Source organism: Sebastes fasciatus, chromosome 11 (genome assembly GCF_043250625.1).
Source record: "Sebastes fasciatus isolate fSebFas1 chromosome 11, fSebFas1.pri, whole genome shotgun sequence".
NCBI lineage: Eukaryota > Metazoa > Chordata > Actinopteri > Perciformes > Sebastidae > Sebastes > Sebastes fasciatus.
In genome coordinates this window covers 14,781,490-14,798,205 of record NC_133805.1, presented here as the reverse complement: position 1 = coordinate 14,798,205, position 16,716 = coordinate 14,781,490, and the positions used below count along the sequence as shown (strand labels likewise).

The following is a 16,716-nucleotide window of genomic DNA, read 5'->3' as shown; positions in this document are numbered from 1 at the left end:
CCAGTATAGAGGACTATGTTCTCTCCCTCTGCATGCACTGTGGTTGCAGAAATGAGCACACAGCATCAGGACCGAAAAACACACACACATTAGAAAGTTTCCGGTACATCTTTACATATGGTATATGGGAATGTCCAGAAGTTTTTAGATTTTGGAACTGTGTCTCTTCATGTGAGAGATTATGGACCATGCTCTCTCCATTGGTTTTATTGTTGAGTGAGAGAGAGAGAGAGAGAGAGAGAGAGAGAGAGAGAGAGAGACGAGTGGAGAGATAGCAGCTAGAATAAAGTTTATAAACCACTTTAAAGTTTATAAACCAGAAACTTCACCCAGCGCACGTTACCGGAGGAATCTGATCAGAAATCGGCGACAAATGATGAACATCTGCGGTCCAGATTCCAGGTTCTCCTGACGGTTTCTCTCAGGTAAATAATGCTGTTTATATCTCTGTTAGTTAACTCAGTGTTTACCTCATGCATCAACTCTGTAAACCGTAAACATACACTCTGTTTTACGTCTGTCTTTACAGATCCATCTGTGAGAAATGACCGACAGAATCATCCCAGAGGAGAGCAGACAGCTGAGAGCAGATGGCTCTGTTTACATGGAGATACAGAGCTAACCCGGTAGCATGTAGCTAACCCGTTAGCATGTAGCTACATGCTAACGGGTTAGCTACATGCTACCGCTATGAGACGGTGTGTAAACACAGCGACCATCAGGGTGGAAAATAGAAGATGTGAAACAGTAGTCAGTTCATTATTTCTGCTAAAAGATAAATGTATGGAAGATCAGAGTAATGGTATATTATTTACAGTAGTAGCTGTCTCTGTGTTACCATGACTACAGACCACCGGAGCTTAGCTTACCATAGTTTACCAGAGCTGAAGACTTTCTCCTGTACCATGTTAACATAACTAACTAACAGGTGAGATGATTACAAATGCTGTGAATAATTAATATTGTCATCTGTCTACTCAAATAAAGTTTGACTGTGAAACAGAAATGTGTTGTGTTGCTTACAAGTCACTATTTACTACCTGTACTCTGCTACATGCATGACATCAAATATATATAATATATAAATATCATCTGTTTAAACAGTGTAATTACATAAAGCCTTTGTGAAAGAACATGTTATATTTAGATGATGGGAGTACATGAAGCCTGTTCTGCTGGTTCTTGCAGACTAACTGTAGGAGCTACTTTGCTCAAGTTCGGTTGAGGAGGAGAGACAGTGACGCGCTGTGGGGCGGGGTCAGCTACTGAAGGTTCTCTCTGGTTCGACCAGGAAACCCTCACGTGGCTTGCATTCCCTAATGACGTCAGAATACAAGGAAAAAAGCGATTTTTTTTTCTGCACCCATTTCCGGACAAACGGAGGAGGAGAAAAAGAGAGAGGATGGTCTTTTATGATACTATGGTGGCCTGTAGACACACTGGGGACAGATATTGATGTTTAAAAGACATGGAAAAGTGCATTTTGCATAATAGGTGACCTTTAAAATAAAAATAAATAGATGAATTAAGATTTAGATAATTTTAAGGTCCACATAACGTTACAGTTTTTAAAGCTTATCTGGAATCCAAGTGAAGAATCCATCATGAGTCGAGGTCCACATGGTGGGATGGTCCCTGTTTCCTCCATCATGTAGTGTTGGTCAGCATCTCTCAGGCTCTCACACCGAGTTGGACCATGAAAAAACAACAACCTACATAAGACACAATAAACAGGAAATGCAGCCATTGTTCATGTTTACTGTGTGAATATTAAATAACAAGCTGTTACACTAATCCTATAACCCTGTAACATTGTCATTGCTAGCAAAAAGCACATTTCATTCACTTAAAAATGCAGGCTTTTTGTCACATATAACACAACAATCCTAGGATTGTTATTGTAGTGTATAACCTGCAAATGTAGACCAGCATAGAGGACTATGTTTTCTCCCCCTGCATGCACTGTGGTTGCAGAAATGAGCACACAGCATCAGGACCGAAAAACCAACACACATGAGAAAGTTTCCGGTACACTTTTACATATGGTATGGGAATGTCCAGAAGTTTTTAGATTTTGGAACTGTGTCTCTTCATGTGAGAGATTATGGACCATGCTCTCTCCATTGGTTTTATTGTTGAGTGACGATTCTTTATTGAAAGTGACACTTCAACAATGACGTGTATGGCTGGCTGGCCTAACAGCAGCCACAGAAATGATTGCCCTAGATTGGCCGGCCTCAAGATCTTTGCAGAGACAACAGTGGTTACTTCCTTTACTGGATATTCTTTAGATGAAACAGTCTGTTGCAAGGACACATGGTGCAAAACAAAATAATGTAAATGTTTTAGTTAATGCTGTTGAAAGTATAAAGGTGCTACTGTAAGTAATACATAAACTCTCGCAGGGAGGTGTCATGGGTCACTGCCTTGGTGGAGTTAGCGTTTAATGGTACCACTTTTGCAGCTGATTGGCTGTGATGAGGTGAAGGAGGGGCGAGGGCCACACCGGTGAGCCGCTGCGGGAGGAAACAAGTACTCTATTTCCAGCCGTGTGCATATTGTGTCGGTGGGCTTAAAAAGGGCTTGCAGAGCAGAAACACGCATCACATCTGTTTTAGCCAGAGACACACAATGACAAGTCTCGCCTTTGTCTCGCTCCTCCTTGTAGCCATCGTGGTGTCCACAGCCTCGGCTAAAGGTAAGAACGATGTGGAGGTTTTTTTTGTTTGTGCATTTATGCAATATGATATGATGTATTATTTCATGATTATGGAAAATGTGATGATGCTAATAATGGACTCTTGTGTCTTTATTCAAAGGTGGGATAGCCAGTTGTTGTCGAAAACTCTCAAAAACTAAAATCCACCGAGACCTGCTGAAGGAATACTACAAACAAGATAAATCGTCGTGCCCTATATACGCAGTGGTGTAAGTCATCCAATCTGTTCAACGTTGGATTTATGTGCAAAGTTTCTCATAATATGTTGTTGTATCTTTTGAACAGTTTAGTACATGTATACTGTGATGCATTGAGTTTCAGACCTAACCATAATAATTTGGGATTTTTTAAAATGTTGATCATCTCCTCTTCAAAACGGTTGCGACATGTTACTGAATGTGTATTTTCTGTGTTGTGATTTTCAATAGATTTACCACGCTGAAAAACAAAAGGATCTGTGCTAACCCCAACAGAGTGTGGACAAAGACCAGCATGGCCTACCTAGACGGAAACAACGGGCAATGCCAAAACTCTACCTTCCAAACACGCCGTGGCTAACACAATGAGACAGAACTATTGGAACTAAAATTAAAAGGTCATAGCTCCCAACTTGTCTTCGAATGCTCCACAGTCTTTTGAATGTTTTCATATTTTAAGTCCTTAGTTAAGTGAAATGATATCTATTATATTTGCCTTTTTTCTGTATAATTTTCAATGATATGTTTGTTTGATGACTGTAATTGTGTAAATAATCACAGTACAATGATTCTGAGAGACATTATCTAATAAAAATGGTCACAATGTAACGGCTACATTTTGGTGATTGTGAGTTGCAGAATAGATTACTGTCTAAGTGCGTGTATGGAGAAAAGCTACAATCTCCGCATCTAAAGGCCTCTTCTTCTCATCTCTTTATCTCATCTCTCATTGCGATTTGTTTCCAAAAAAAAGACCACAAAACACAGAGATTCGCCATGGTAACATAGATTAGATGGGCAGTGTTTGTAGACTGAAAGACGGTAGAGATTCTTGAGTCAGAGAATCCAAAGAGGAGTATTCACTAAAAGATATTCAGAGCCGTTAATAAAGTAAAAGTTGGATTACCAGACAGTAAGAGTACTTCTAACATTCCTGCTTATAATCATTATATTACTTTAGTAAAAGTATTTAGGTATTATCAGCAATACATATAAAGTATCGAAAGTAAAAGTTCCCATTGCAGAATAATGTCCCCTGTGCGTGTTACACACTTCAGTCATTTATAGTACGTTGATGATGATGCATTAAAATGAGCATGTTACTGTTATCGAGGTGGAGCTAATCGCAACTATTTTATATACTGTTGGGAAATTTAATCTATAACATTGCATCATATAAATCCATGTTTTGTTTGTAAAATCTTAATTTATAAAGTAACTAAAGCTGTCAAATATTGAAATATTTTTCCTCTGAAATAAATAGAGTATAAAGAGCTACTGAGGCTCCTGACGGTGTATTAAATGAATAAAGTGTAAAATAGCCAATATGTCTTGTTTGTTCCTTGTTACTGATAGAGAGTTCAATCATCCAATCCACCGAACAACTCAAAACAAGAGTCAATACCAACAGGAATACTCTGTTTACCATTGGGCACTACCAAATAATCAGCTGTGCTGCTCATCCTACAAATGCATGATCCTTACAAGTTGGACATCATTGTGAAGGTAAATAAACAGGCTTTCCAACGATGTAAAATACAATGCAAATTAGCTTTGTAACAACAGAGAAATAATCCACCAAACACAAATTTTCAAACTTTTTTTTCCAAGTTTATGTTGTTTCAGGGATTTTCATGAATTAGCTGTGTTAGTGTGTTTAGTAATTACTGTATATCCCACACGAGCCTGCATTAAGATAACTCTTATCTAACTGTTACTGTATCTCTCAAATAGAACAAACAGCCACGAATAAGCGACTGTGGACCCTCCAACTCAAAGCTTTCAACAGAAGTGTCTCTGCTGCGATGCTTTTCCTAATGTGGGTTTCAGTGGAAATGAACAACATGGTTTGGTGTATCGTGTGCATGTATGTGCATCTGTGTTTGTGTGTATAACCTGCAAATGTAGACCAGCATAGAGGAATATGTTCTCTCCCCCTGCATGCACTGTGGTTGCAGAAATGAGCACACAGCATCATGACCGAAAAACCCACTCACAGTAGAAAGTTTCCGGTACACTTTTACACATGGTATATGGGAATGTCCAGAAGTTTTTAGATGTTGGAACTGTGTCTCTTCATGTGAGAGATTATGGACCATGCTCTCTCCATTGGTTTTATTGTTGAGTGATGATTATTTATTAATCTGCCTAACAGCAGCCACAGAAATGATCACCCTAGATTGGCAGGCCAATCTGAAAGTTACACTTCAACAATAACGTATATGGCTGGCTGACCTAACAGCAGCCACAGAAATGATCGCCCTAGATTGGCAGGCCTGACGTTCTTTGCAGAGACAACAGTGGTTACTTCCTTTTCTGGATATTCTTGACAGTCTGTTGCAAGGACACATGGTGCAAAACAAAATAATGTAAATGTGTAGTTAATGCTGTTGAAAGTATAAAGGTGCTACTGTAAGTAATACGTAAACCCCCACAGGGAGGTGTCATGGGTCACTGCCTCGGTGGAGTTAGCCTTTCATGGTACCACTTTTGCAGCTGATTGGCTGTGATGAGGTTGTCCAATTTGGATCAGTACCACATTTTATGGTATGGTGTTTGCGCAATTTTTATTTATGTTTTTGCTCACTACCATTACTGTATAGTAGTTTGGTATACATGTAGCCTACGTACCATGATACCTCTTTATAGGAGAAGGGTCGGGGTACTCCTGTGAGTGGGGGGGATATGTTGGTCTGTTATATATGTCCCTTGAAGTTTGTTTCTTTCTGCATTTCTTTTTTTATATATAAACTAGGTCTGTCAATCATTTCAAATATTTAATTGTGATTAATTGCAAATGAATCACACATTTTTTATCTGTTCAAAATTTGAACAGGGAGATTTGTCAAGTATTTAATACTCTTATCAACATAGGATTGGGCAAATATGCTTGCTTTATGCATACATTTATTATTGGAATTCAATTACCAACACAGAACAATGACAAATATTGTCCAGAAACCCTCACAGGTACTGCATTTAGCATTAAAAATATGCTCAAATCATAACATAGCAAACTGCAGCCCAACAGGTAACAACAGCTGTCAGTGCATCAGTGTGCTGACTTGACTATGACTTGCCCCAAACTGCATGTGATTATCATAAAGTGGGCATGTCTGTAAAGGGGAGACTCGTGGGTACCCATAGAACTCATTTACATTCACATATCTTGAGGTCAGAGGTCAAGGGACCCTTTGAAAATGGCTATGACAGGTTTTCTTCGCCAAAATTTAGCGCAAGTTTGGAGCATTATTTATCCTCCTTCCCAACAAGCTAGTATGACATGGTTGGTACCAATGGATTCCTTAGGTTTTTCTAGTTTCATATGATACCAGGATCGTCTAGTTTTAAAACAGAGCCTGCTACAACCTCAGAAAGATGAATTGCTTTAATGCGTTAAAGAAATTAGGGGCGTTAAAACAAATTTGCGTTAATGCATTATCATCACATTAACTCTGACAGCCCTGATATAAGCAATAACCTTTGCTCACAAAACAATGTTCTCTCCCTCTGCATGCACTGCGGTTGCAGAAATGAGCATGCCAGCGTCAGCAGCACAAATAAACTCTCACCTCAAAAACCTAACAGTAGAAACTAAGCTTCTGTGTTACAGCAGAAAGTGAGACTGTAGGAATGAACTCTGCCCTTGGCAGTAACATTAAAGACTTTCTCTTTGTGTGTGTCTTGTTTTCCAGGTTCTACTGAGTCCAACAGGTTAGCAGCAGATCTTATTTGTACTAAACCTAAGAAAGATTCTGAACAGTTTATACTCATCAACTATAACAAGTCAAAAGCTATCTGGAAAACTGGTCTGTGTAGAAAAGAGCCTATAAATGTACTTTGATCCCTTTAAAATGTAATGAAGTAGATAAGGTTTCGCAACGTCCTCATTTTCACTGACCATGATGATCAAGATCAAGTGTTTGATATCCTGGAATCACAGGTGAAGGTATTACAGGTACTTTCCACATAATAATTTGAATTGTAAATACTATAATAGTACATGCAGAGACCACAACCTCCTGCAGTGGAACATGTATTGACACCCTCAGACCACCAGTAATGGGTGGAGAGGCGAGGGCCCCGCCGGTGAGCCGCTGCGGGAGGAAACATTTACTCTACTTTCCTGCCGTGTGCATATCTGTGGGTACAGCACTTTCAAGATGCGTAAATGAAGGTGTCGACTGTGTCGGTGGGCTTAAAAAGGGTTGCAGAGCAGATGCACACATCACATCTGTTTCAGCCAGAGACACACAATGACAAGTCTCGCCTTTGTCTCGCTCCTCCTTGTAGCCATCGTGGTGTCCACAGCCTCGGCTAAAGGTAAGAACTATATGGAGGTTTTTTATGTATGTGCATTTATGTAATATGATATGATGTATTATTTCATGATTATGGAAAATGTGATGATGCTAATAATGGACTCTTGTGTTTTTATTCAAAGGTGGGATAGCCAGTTGTTGTCGAAAACTCTCAAAAACTCAAATCCACCGAGACCTGCTGAAGTCATACTACAAACAAGATACACAGTCGTGCCCTATATACGCAGTGGTGTAAGTCATCCAATCTGTTCAACGTTGGATTTATGTGCAAAGTTTCTCATAATATGTAATTTGATCTTTTGAACAGTTTAGTACATGTATACTGTGATGCATTGAGTTTCAGACTTACAGATTTTTTAAAATTTTGATCATCTCCTCTTCAAAACGGTTGCAACATGTTATTGAATGTGTATTTTCTGTGTTGTGATTTTCAATAGATTTACCACGGTGAAAGGCATCAGGATTTGTGGTGACCCCGACAGAGTATGGACAAAGACCAGCATGGCCTACCTAGACGGAAAGGACTGGCAACGCCAACACTCTACCTTCCCAACACGCCGTCGCTGACACAATAAGACAGAACTATTGAAACTAAAATTAAAAGGCCATAGCTCCCAATTTCTCTACTACTGATCCACAGACTTTTGAATGTTTTCATATTTTCTGCAGTCCTTACCTCATTTTAGTTAAGTGAAATTATATCTTTTATATTTGCCCTTTTTATGTATAATTTACAATGATATGTTTGTTCGATGACTGTAATTATGTAAATAATCATTGTACAATGATTCTGAGAAACATTACCTAATAAATTTTGTCAATGTAACAGCTTTGTTTTGGTGATTGTGAGTTGCAGAATAGATTACTGTCTAAGTGCATGTATAGAGAAAACCTACAATCTCCACATCTAAAGGCCTCTTCTTCTCATCTCTTTATCTCATCTCTTCATGCGATTCATTTCCAAAAAGAAAAAGACCACAAAACACAGAGATTCGCCATGGTAACACAGTTGAGTCTATGGGCAGTGTTTGTAGACTGAAAGATGGTAGAGATTCTTGAGTCAGAGAATCCAAAGAGGAGTATTCACTAAAAGATATTCAGAGCCGTTAATAAAGTAAAAGTTGGATTACCAGACAGTAAGAGTACTTCTAACATTCCTGCTTATAATCATTACATTATTTCTTATATTCATTACTAATTATATGTACTTAAAGTATCAAAAGTAAAAGTACCCAATGCAAAATAATGTCCCCTGTGCGTGTTACACACTTCAATCATCTACAGTACATTAGTACATTAATGATTATGCATAAAAATTAGCATGTTACTGTAATCGAGGTGGAGCTAATCTCAACTATTTTATATAACATTGCATCATATTCTATAAATCCATGTTTCGTTTGTAAAATCTTAATTTTAAAGTAACTAGTGTAACCCAGGTCACAAAGAGTTAACACACTACAGAGTTAACATACTACAGCTGTCAAATATTTAAATATTTTTCCACTGAAATATAGCAAAGTATAAAGAGGCATAAAATGGAAAATACTCAAGTATGCAAGTACTTGATATGTGCACTTAAGTACAGTATTTGAATACATTTAGGTCACTATGCTATGTAAATATTACATTCCACTACCGCCCGGAGCAATAATGTTTTAGGGGTCAGGATTATTAGTTATTAAGAGAAGAATAAAGTGCTGTTTATTTGTTTTGTTGTAGTCTATTATATGACTGATCATTAAAAACAGAAACCTGTGTGAAATACTGTATAACATAGTTCTTAGATATGACCTATTGATTATATACAATATATGAAGCATTTCCTTTATAAAGCTTATAATGTGCAATTTGAGTTTTTTTAATTGAACTCAATGGTCCTGTAGGGATGGGTTATGTAAATAACCAGACACGAAAATAACTTATTCATTCATTCATTCTATGGTAATGCTTATGTGTGTTTATGTTGCATTACAAGATGTGATATTTTGTCAACCCCAGTACATATAGGTAAATATATGGTAAATTATGTTGGATGTATACAGTATTTATATATTTTATAAAAAATGTTTGGAGATTCTAAAACATATTTGAAAAGTTAGACATTATACATAACAGTCTTTCACCAGCTGTTAGGTCAAATCCTCACCACTCGATGGTCTCAGAGCTGTTCTCTAACCACACACAACCTTTTAATGGCATTCTCACGAAACAAAGCCCAACCCCAACTTTTTTTAATCAAAAGTCTACTTCAAGCGCGTTCTGGAGACCATGGGTGAGTCATTCACAGCGTACTCAGATTAATCACTATCAGCCCGTCGCTGTGTTCCACCTCCTCTCACTGTAATGGTGTGACATGGTGGGCTTCGGGTTGACCTGGTGGAAGCTTTAGGGGCTTTCAGTTAACTTGTTTCCATCGTGTGGTGGCGCTAACACGATGAAAAAAAAGTATCAAACCAACTGTTGCTTATGCCGTGTGGGCAGAAAGAGAAAGTACAGCTCAGTCTCAATGTGCTGCTGCTAGAGGTTAGAGAGTGGAGATTGTTTGAGGTCAATGCAACGCTTGCTTGAACCACAGTGCAATGGGTTTTCCCCACCCCTCGCCTAAATTAGTGGCCCACCATTGTTGCCACGTGTATGACTGAGCTGTTGAGTGCATAAGCGCCACGATCACTTTCCTGTGATAAAATTAAAGTGTGAATACAAGTGTGAATACTGTACGTTTGACATACACCTATGAGTGTAACACAACGGGTGTCAAGGTGTTCAAGATAGTGCCATTACTGTGTCATTCAATTATACAGCACTGTATACAGTTGTATGTTCATCAGGCAAAGCTCTGTCTTGTATCTTGTGATGATGTAAACGGAAGCATGTGACTAGCAGTGTTTGCAAAGGATTGTGGGTCTTCCTCAGCTCTGCTTTGAGCTGTTTCTGCCGTCTTCAAGTACTTCACATGGCTGCAGTCACAGCTATTTTTATTCATACCTACATGACAGTTGTGGGATGAAAATAGTCATATATACTGTGTGTGTGTGTGTGTGTGTGTGTGTGTGTGTGTGTGTGTGTGTGTGTAGAAGTGGTAGGAAGATGACAATGAATATCTTCCTAAGCCCCCTGTGAGTAATGTTCAGTCTGATGATATGTGGAGCCAAACAAAGCGGTGTGAAATTGCGCTCCTCCTGATGGGTTAACCACAAAACACCTCTCCACTGCACACGTGTACAATACACACCCACACACACACACACACACACACACGCGCGCGCTCAAAAGTCATGCCACGAAACAAAAGTCGCACATTGTATGAACAATGCAGTCCCTTCTAGTGACTTTAAGACACAAATGAATTGCTGCATATGTCTGTGTTCTGAGTAAACTGACTCCATAAATGGCTCTTCCTAGTATGTTGTGTAAGTAGGGGGGCTTGGCCTGGTGGCCAGAATGCGCTCATAATGCATCACAGTGTTTTCTCAGATCAACTTCAATGCTCTGCCATCTTCCTTTGAATTAAATTAGATAATTTAAAAACTCTTTTGACTGCCATTTTCCCCCATTATCTACTGATTTTATTAGTTGTATGAAATGATAATGCAGAGATGTTTGCTCATTCGAAGTTTCAATTTTGCAGGCCACTAATCTCCATAAATCTTTAAACCTGCATTAATTGATTTTTTTTTTTTTGCAACATGGCGGAAGCACAATGAGCTGTAAATACTACATTGACATGTTAGGTTGACAACAGTTTAGCAAAGAGTTTATTATTTAAACATCCAGCAGACATGTAGCAACCTTAGCATTCATTTGGAGTCGTGTTTTTGGCCACCTGATGAATGTAAGTCCAATATTCACTCTTGTTTTGGCTCTGTTTAGTCATGTTTCCACTGCATGGTACAGCTCTGCTCGACTCAACTCGACTCATTTTTAGTACCAGGTCCTTTTTTTTTTTTTTTTAAGTTATTTTTTTGGGGGCATTTTCCATTTTTATTACAGGACAGTGGATAGAGTTGTGAAAGGGGGGAGGGAGAGAGTGGATGCGGAAAGGGCCACAGGCCGGATTCGAACCCGGGCCGCCGCGGTCAGGACCAAGCCTTAATACATGGACGCCCGCTCTACCAACTGAGCTAACCCAGGCACCCAGTACCAGGTCCTTTTCTCTATGCCGTGTTCCCACTTCAGATAGTGTTGGCGGGAATCTCAGCTGATCACCACAGCAAGGGAGCGTGAAAGTGCTGTGACATAATTTTCAACGGGACACTCGCTGAATCATTTCAACAGCAACCAAACAGTTCGTCAAATGTGCGGTGTTGTGTACGCTGAGTTTTGCGAGCTGTCATCTTTTAAAAATCTAAGTTGAGTGAATTAAAAATTGCTGTCGCTATTGACGTTAGTTTGGCTCTTTAAAAACGGCTGGTTTGTGCAGGATGTCCTGTGTCGCACTAGTGATGATTCTCTCTGACCAATCAGTGGTCTGCAGTGTTTTAACTCCACCTCTTCAAGTATTGGCTCAGCTCGCTTGGAAACTCAACCAAGGTGGTACCAACAATGGAGTGGTACCAAGAACTTTTGCTAATGGAAACGTAAAAATAACCGTTCTAATATGTAACAAACTGAACTGAACTGGACTGCTTGGTGGAAACTCCGTTTTTGGGTCTCTCTACTAACTCCTGAGGGAAATATCTGTCTCTTTAGTTGTTAAATGCTCCTCTCTGTTCACCACCTGGTGGCCAACTTTAAACAAACAGTGTTGTGTTTTTATCAGCTCAGCTTTTGCTGAAAACAGGGTAGATGAGAGCGGTGAGCTTGAACCAAAACATTAAAGTTGTGTACTGTAAAAACAAAAACATTGAGCTAAAAGATGCTAAAATGAGGTGAACTGCCGAGTCGGGTGATGATCTGTGGATTCATCACTACAAGCGACAACCTTCACATTACACATAGTAACTTCCTTGTTAATATAAACATTTTGCAGAGAGCAGCTTTAAGCTTTTCTTATAAGTCAGCATATCCTTGTATGTTTTCACCCACTGCTGTATGTATATGGTTGACAGTTCCGTCATACATGTTCAGTGTTACAGTGTCACATTGTGTTTAATTTTCTTAGAAGAGAGGAAGCAGCCTTGCTAATACTCTTCTGCTGAATTAGGCGACCACAAAACACTCATACAGCTACATGCTCGACTGAGCGCTCAGGATGTGGCGGTTGTGGTGGCATTGCAGCCCCACAGTTTCAAATAAAACCAAATACACCCCTTAGAAAAGACAATAATATACACACATACTACTACTACATCAATATTAGACACCAGGCAGAAATATACAAGCCTTTACTACTTTGCATCTTTAGAAGTGCTAAATTCAATATCCAGAGCATTAATATAGCATGAAACAACTATGTGTACGAATAACTAGTAAGTACTAGTTATCAGTAGTACTAATAACTATCTGCTATGTAAAGATATAGAGGAGTAATGTCTACCTGAGCAGAGAATGAAGTCGCCCTCCCACCTTGTGTGTTGTAATCTGAGCTTCTCCTTGCTTTGTCGACATCGCCGTCCCGACCTCACGGCGTCATCAGGGAAGCGTAGCACCCACCCTCCGGTTCGCCCTCAGGTCACCACTGTGAACTCTGGCAGCATATTCACCTTTGATTGGGCCGCCGCCATGTTGAGAGCTGTTGAGAGGCAATAGAAATGCTCACAGTCCCGTATTTAACACCTTCACATATATTTTTTTTCTTTTGGCTGAAAAAAGAGAGAGAAAAAAAGCAAAACAATGTGAATGTGGTATCTTCACTGCATGTAAACAGCTTGTGTTTAGCAAACGGCTGATGAAAAAATGATGTTGATGGTTATTAAAATATGATGTATTAATACTGTGCATCTTAAATTATTAGCAGAGCTTCAGTCTTGACTGTGACATTCAGATATGTGGGGTTTCTGTGGGGTTTTGTGTGCGTCACAGTAGGTTGAAAAGTTTTTGTTGATATGTGGGTATATAACAGAGATTCTCAATTTGATAATGCTCAATGAACGTAGATAATTATAAGAGTATGTGTCATTTTCCAGTATACCTGAATGTCAAATGACCAACATTATTACAGCAATCTGCCGCCTACTCATTCGTCAGAGTCTGGTTTGGATGGAGTCCGGGCACCAAACAAGACAAAGACAGTCAGGACCTTAACGATCAGAGGACTTGTACACATCCCAAGTCAGGAAACAGCCACGCAAATCATTGCAGCCCCCTGAGTCCAGAACAGTTTTTCAGCCTATGCCATCGCAGTCACAGACAGTGACACCAGCCATATGATATCCCAATGTGCTTTCTCTAAAATAACCCTACAATGACCAATGTCAAAACAACTTACATATAACATAGTGTAACAAATACAGCATGTACTGTATTGTGCAATAGATAAACACATCATTATGTGCATGATACCCTTTTTTGTCTAGCAATAACTATACAGAAAGCTACCCATGTCTATGTAATTTATTCCACCTCTACTGCCATGCACTACTTGCACAGTATAGCTTCTACAATATATACAACATGCATTGTATTTGAACATAGATTCTGTATGTTTGCTGGTCCAGCTGTTCTTGTCATGTTTATACCTACCTACTGCTGTATCTATGCAGTTCATCTGTGTCTATATTTGTTACCTCTGTTTAGCTGCATGTTCATGTTGGTTTCCTTCCTGTACCTTTGTTCTTTGCACGGTGTGACAACACAAGGAGAGCTACTGAGAACAGGTACTGTATGTGTCATCATACTACAACATACCAGTTCTGGTACACATTATTTTCTGTTTAATCATGACAAAAACACCAAATCTGCTCAAGAAGACTTTATTGGCAAATGGCTGGAAAAGATTAAAAATGATGTTCTTTTGATAGACATAAATACATTTATGACAAAAAGGCACGATCAACATATATTTAAGTATACATTGCATATTCAGTTATAGATACAGGAAATAATACAAGACAATGACAGTAATGTTTACTATTCATGCAATAAAGCGGGACGAGTAACGTTTGCTGACTGTGGTAACTTTGATTTATCTTGTGATTCCTCACCCACGGCGTCTCCTTCCCTTTCTGCCTTTCCTCTGTGGTGCGCTTGTTGATGTAGTGGACACTGTTGGTGTGATGTCACTTGTTGATCCTTCTTCATTCTGTCCCTGCTCTTGCAATGCTTTCTCTTTCTTCTTCTCCTCATCCAGCTTCAGAATGGTTCTCTTTGCCCAGTCACTGTTAGGGTCGGAGCAAATCCTCTTTCCAAGCTTTGTCAGAAACCTGCAAATGCAATTGATCGTTGTTCCGTTAATGGCATCGTAATGCATTGAAAATTGGTATTTAAAAAAAGTCAACAGCAGCATCTCTTTGCAGAAAGGGTCCCTGTTACTCTGAATGATCCACAGTTGTTTCAACAAAAACGGTTGACCGACTTTTGGGTTATCCAGAAAAACAAGGACACTTTCTGAAAAGTGATGTTGCTGTCACAGACTGATACTGTGTCTGCATGGCTACATACCAATAGAGGTAAGTGAGGGATTTTGGTCATTTCATTTGTCATTTGGGTGAAGCCACCCTTTAAAAATATAATTTAATTGGGAGTTGCAAGTTAAATCCCTCTGATCAGACACAATGCAATCATGTTAACTTCCCTTGTGTTGGATCATGCTGCAACCAGAGGGGGATGACCAAGCCAAGGTATAAAGAGAGAGAACAGCTTCCCATCGGGGAGCACATTTCAACCTAACCCTTGTCCTCCTGAGTACCAATGCTCTGAGCATTAAAAGTGTGACAATACTGTAAGAGATTTTGGTCTCATTCCTTGTTGTCAGAGTACATGTGGATATTTGTTATAAGTTGAGATATGGCTTATACAGTATGTTGTGTGAATTTGCAGGACTACTTACACTACGGCTGTGATTTGACAGACGCCATCAGTCTGAATGGTGTAATTCAGAATTCGCTTAAATTGGACCATGGTGTCGGACCTCCCGAGACAACAGCTGGACACCGGTCCATTGGCTAAACAAGACAGACATAGAGAAAGAAAGATTAAGTACCCTTAATGTTACACTGCCAAAGACTAAGACCATACACTCAATCAAAAATCGTTAACTGGTTTTGCGGTACTCACTTGCATGAACCACGCTCATCCATGTGGTGAAGCAGAGAAGAGCAGCTAACACCAGGCTGAGTCTCATCTTCTGGCTTTGTCTTTCAACTGTTGAATGGAGTCTCTCTCAACACAAACTTAAGCAAACGTCTCTCTGTCTTTCTCCTCAGTCAAGTTTTGATCTTTGCTCTTATAAAACACAAGCCCCTTCCGCCTCTCCCCCTGTCATCACACCTCTAACCCGTCACGATGGAGGAAATAGTGAGTTCAGACCCTTCACCACAGTCCTGCCCACAATGCAACAAGTAGCATCACTCAAAAGCACAAACATTAATGGTTGTGTGTACACATACACACACAAATACTTGTTACTTTCCTTTACACTTACTCAGGAAGCCTCAAGCTGCCTCTACTTTAAGAGTCACCGCTGGTATTTGGTAGCTGAAAGGAATATTGAATTATTTTAACATTATTATTAAATGTCAGATAAGGTCTGGGGAAATTTCTTGCAGATAATCAGTTAAGATACGTAAATTATATATTCTCATCAGAAATGCTTTTACCAGGTTTAACTCAAAATAACTACATAGTCAACCACACACACACACACACACACACACACACATCAATAACAGTGGCCTTCCCAACCAAGCTTTGTTTAAAGGTTCTCTGTATGATATTCAGAGCATTAATATAGCAGCCATCAACTATTTGCTATGTAAAGATTTAGAGGAGTAATGTCTACCTGAGCAGAGACTGAAGTCTCTCTCCCTCTTTGTGTGTTGTAATCTGAGCTTCTCTGTGCTTTGTTGACATATCCGGGGCCTGCCCATGCCTTTTAATGCATGTTAGCGCATGTGAGCGTGCCCCACTGGCTAGCTAACGGCTGCTGCTCTGCACTGCTCTCGATAAGGTGGTTACAGTTGATAACACCGTCCCGACCGGCAGCACCATTGCGTAAGCGTAAGATCCACACTCCGGTTCCCCCTCAGGTAAACACTGTTAGATGTGTCAGCAATATTGCCATCGTTTGTACTGTTAGCCGCTGGCTCAGCCGTCACCATGTTGAGAGCCGTGTAGAGGCAATAGAAATGCTCTGAAAGTCAAATTTAACACCTTTAATGTTATACCCATGGTACGCCCACACATACCATGGGTGAACTGTGATATGTGGGTATAACAGAGATTCTCAATTTGATAATACTCAATATAAATATATATAATTGAGTACATACAGTGTGTTTCTGTATATTACATATATATGTACATATGTTGTCATGTTTATACCTATTTGTAGTACATCAACAGCTTTATCTATGCTTTTCATCTGTGTCTATATTTG

The 16,716-nt window shown here is 39.5% G+C and overlaps 2 protein-coding genes and 1 long non-coding RNA gene across 3 annotated transcripts; all 3 read left to right on the top strand.

Moving 5' to 3' along the window:
• Positions 1–274: 274 nt before the first annotated feature.
• On the top strand, positions 275–987 carry LOC141776267 (uncharacterized). The gene is made up of 3 exons (XR_012595720.1): positions 275–425; positions 530–598; positions 657–987. It is a non-coding gene; the product is annotated as an uncharacterized LOC141776267 (long non-coding RNA).
• A 1,551-nt stretch (positions 988–2,538) lies between these two features.
• LOC141777042 (monocyte chemotactic protein 1B-like) lies at positions 2,539–3,525 on the top strand. The gene is made up of 3 exons (XM_074650973.1): positions 2,539–2,698; positions 2,820–2,928; positions 3,148–3,525. The coding sequence occupies exons 1-3, from the start codon at positions 2,632–2,634 to the stop codon at positions 3,275–3,277; spliced, it is 306 nt and encodes a 101-aa protein (XP_074507074.1). The 5' UTR covers positions 2,539–2,631; the 3' UTR covers positions 3,278–3,525.
• Positions 3,526–7,079: 3,554 nt separating this feature from the next.
• Positions 7,080–8,064, top strand: LOC141777041 (monocyte chemotactic protein 1B-like). The gene is made up of 3 exons (XM_074650972.1): positions 7,080–7,239; positions 7,361–7,469; positions 7,676–8,064. The coding sequence occupies exons 1-3, from the start codon at positions 7,173–7,175 to the stop codon at positions 7,803–7,805; spliced, it is 306 nt and encodes a 101-aa protein (XP_074507073.1). The 5' UTR covers positions 7,080–7,172; the 3' UTR covers positions 7,806–8,064.
• Positions 8,065–16,716: the final 8,652 nt, after the last annotated feature.

Excerpts from the sequence above, each read along its gene's own strand:
- LOC141777042 (XM_074650973.1), top strand. The coding sequence starts at position 2,632 with ATGACAAGTCTCGCCTTTGTCTCGCTCCTCCTTGTAGCCATCGTGGTG. Across the intron at positions 2,699-2,819 it reads GTCCACAGCCTCGGCTAAAG|GTGGGATAGCCAGTTGTTGT; the intron begins GTAAGAACGATG and ends CTTTATTCAAAG. Across the intron at positions 2,929-3,147 it reads TGCCCTATATACGCAGTGGT|ATTTACCACGCTGAAAAACA; the intron begins GTAAGTCATCCA and ends GATTTTCAATAG.
- LOC141777041 (XM_074650972.1), top strand. The coding sequence starts at position 7,173 with ATGACAAGTCTCGCCTTTGTCTCGCTCCTCCTTGTAGCCATCGTGGTG. Across the intron at positions 7,240-7,360 it reads GTCCACAGCCTCGGCTAAAG|GTGGGATAGCCAGTTGTTGT; the intron begins GTAAGAACTATA and ends TTTTATTCAAAG. Across the intron at positions 7,470-7,675 it reads TGCCCTATATACGCAGTGGT|ATTTACCACGGTGAAAGGCA; the intron begins GTAAGTCATCCA and ends GATTTTCAATAG.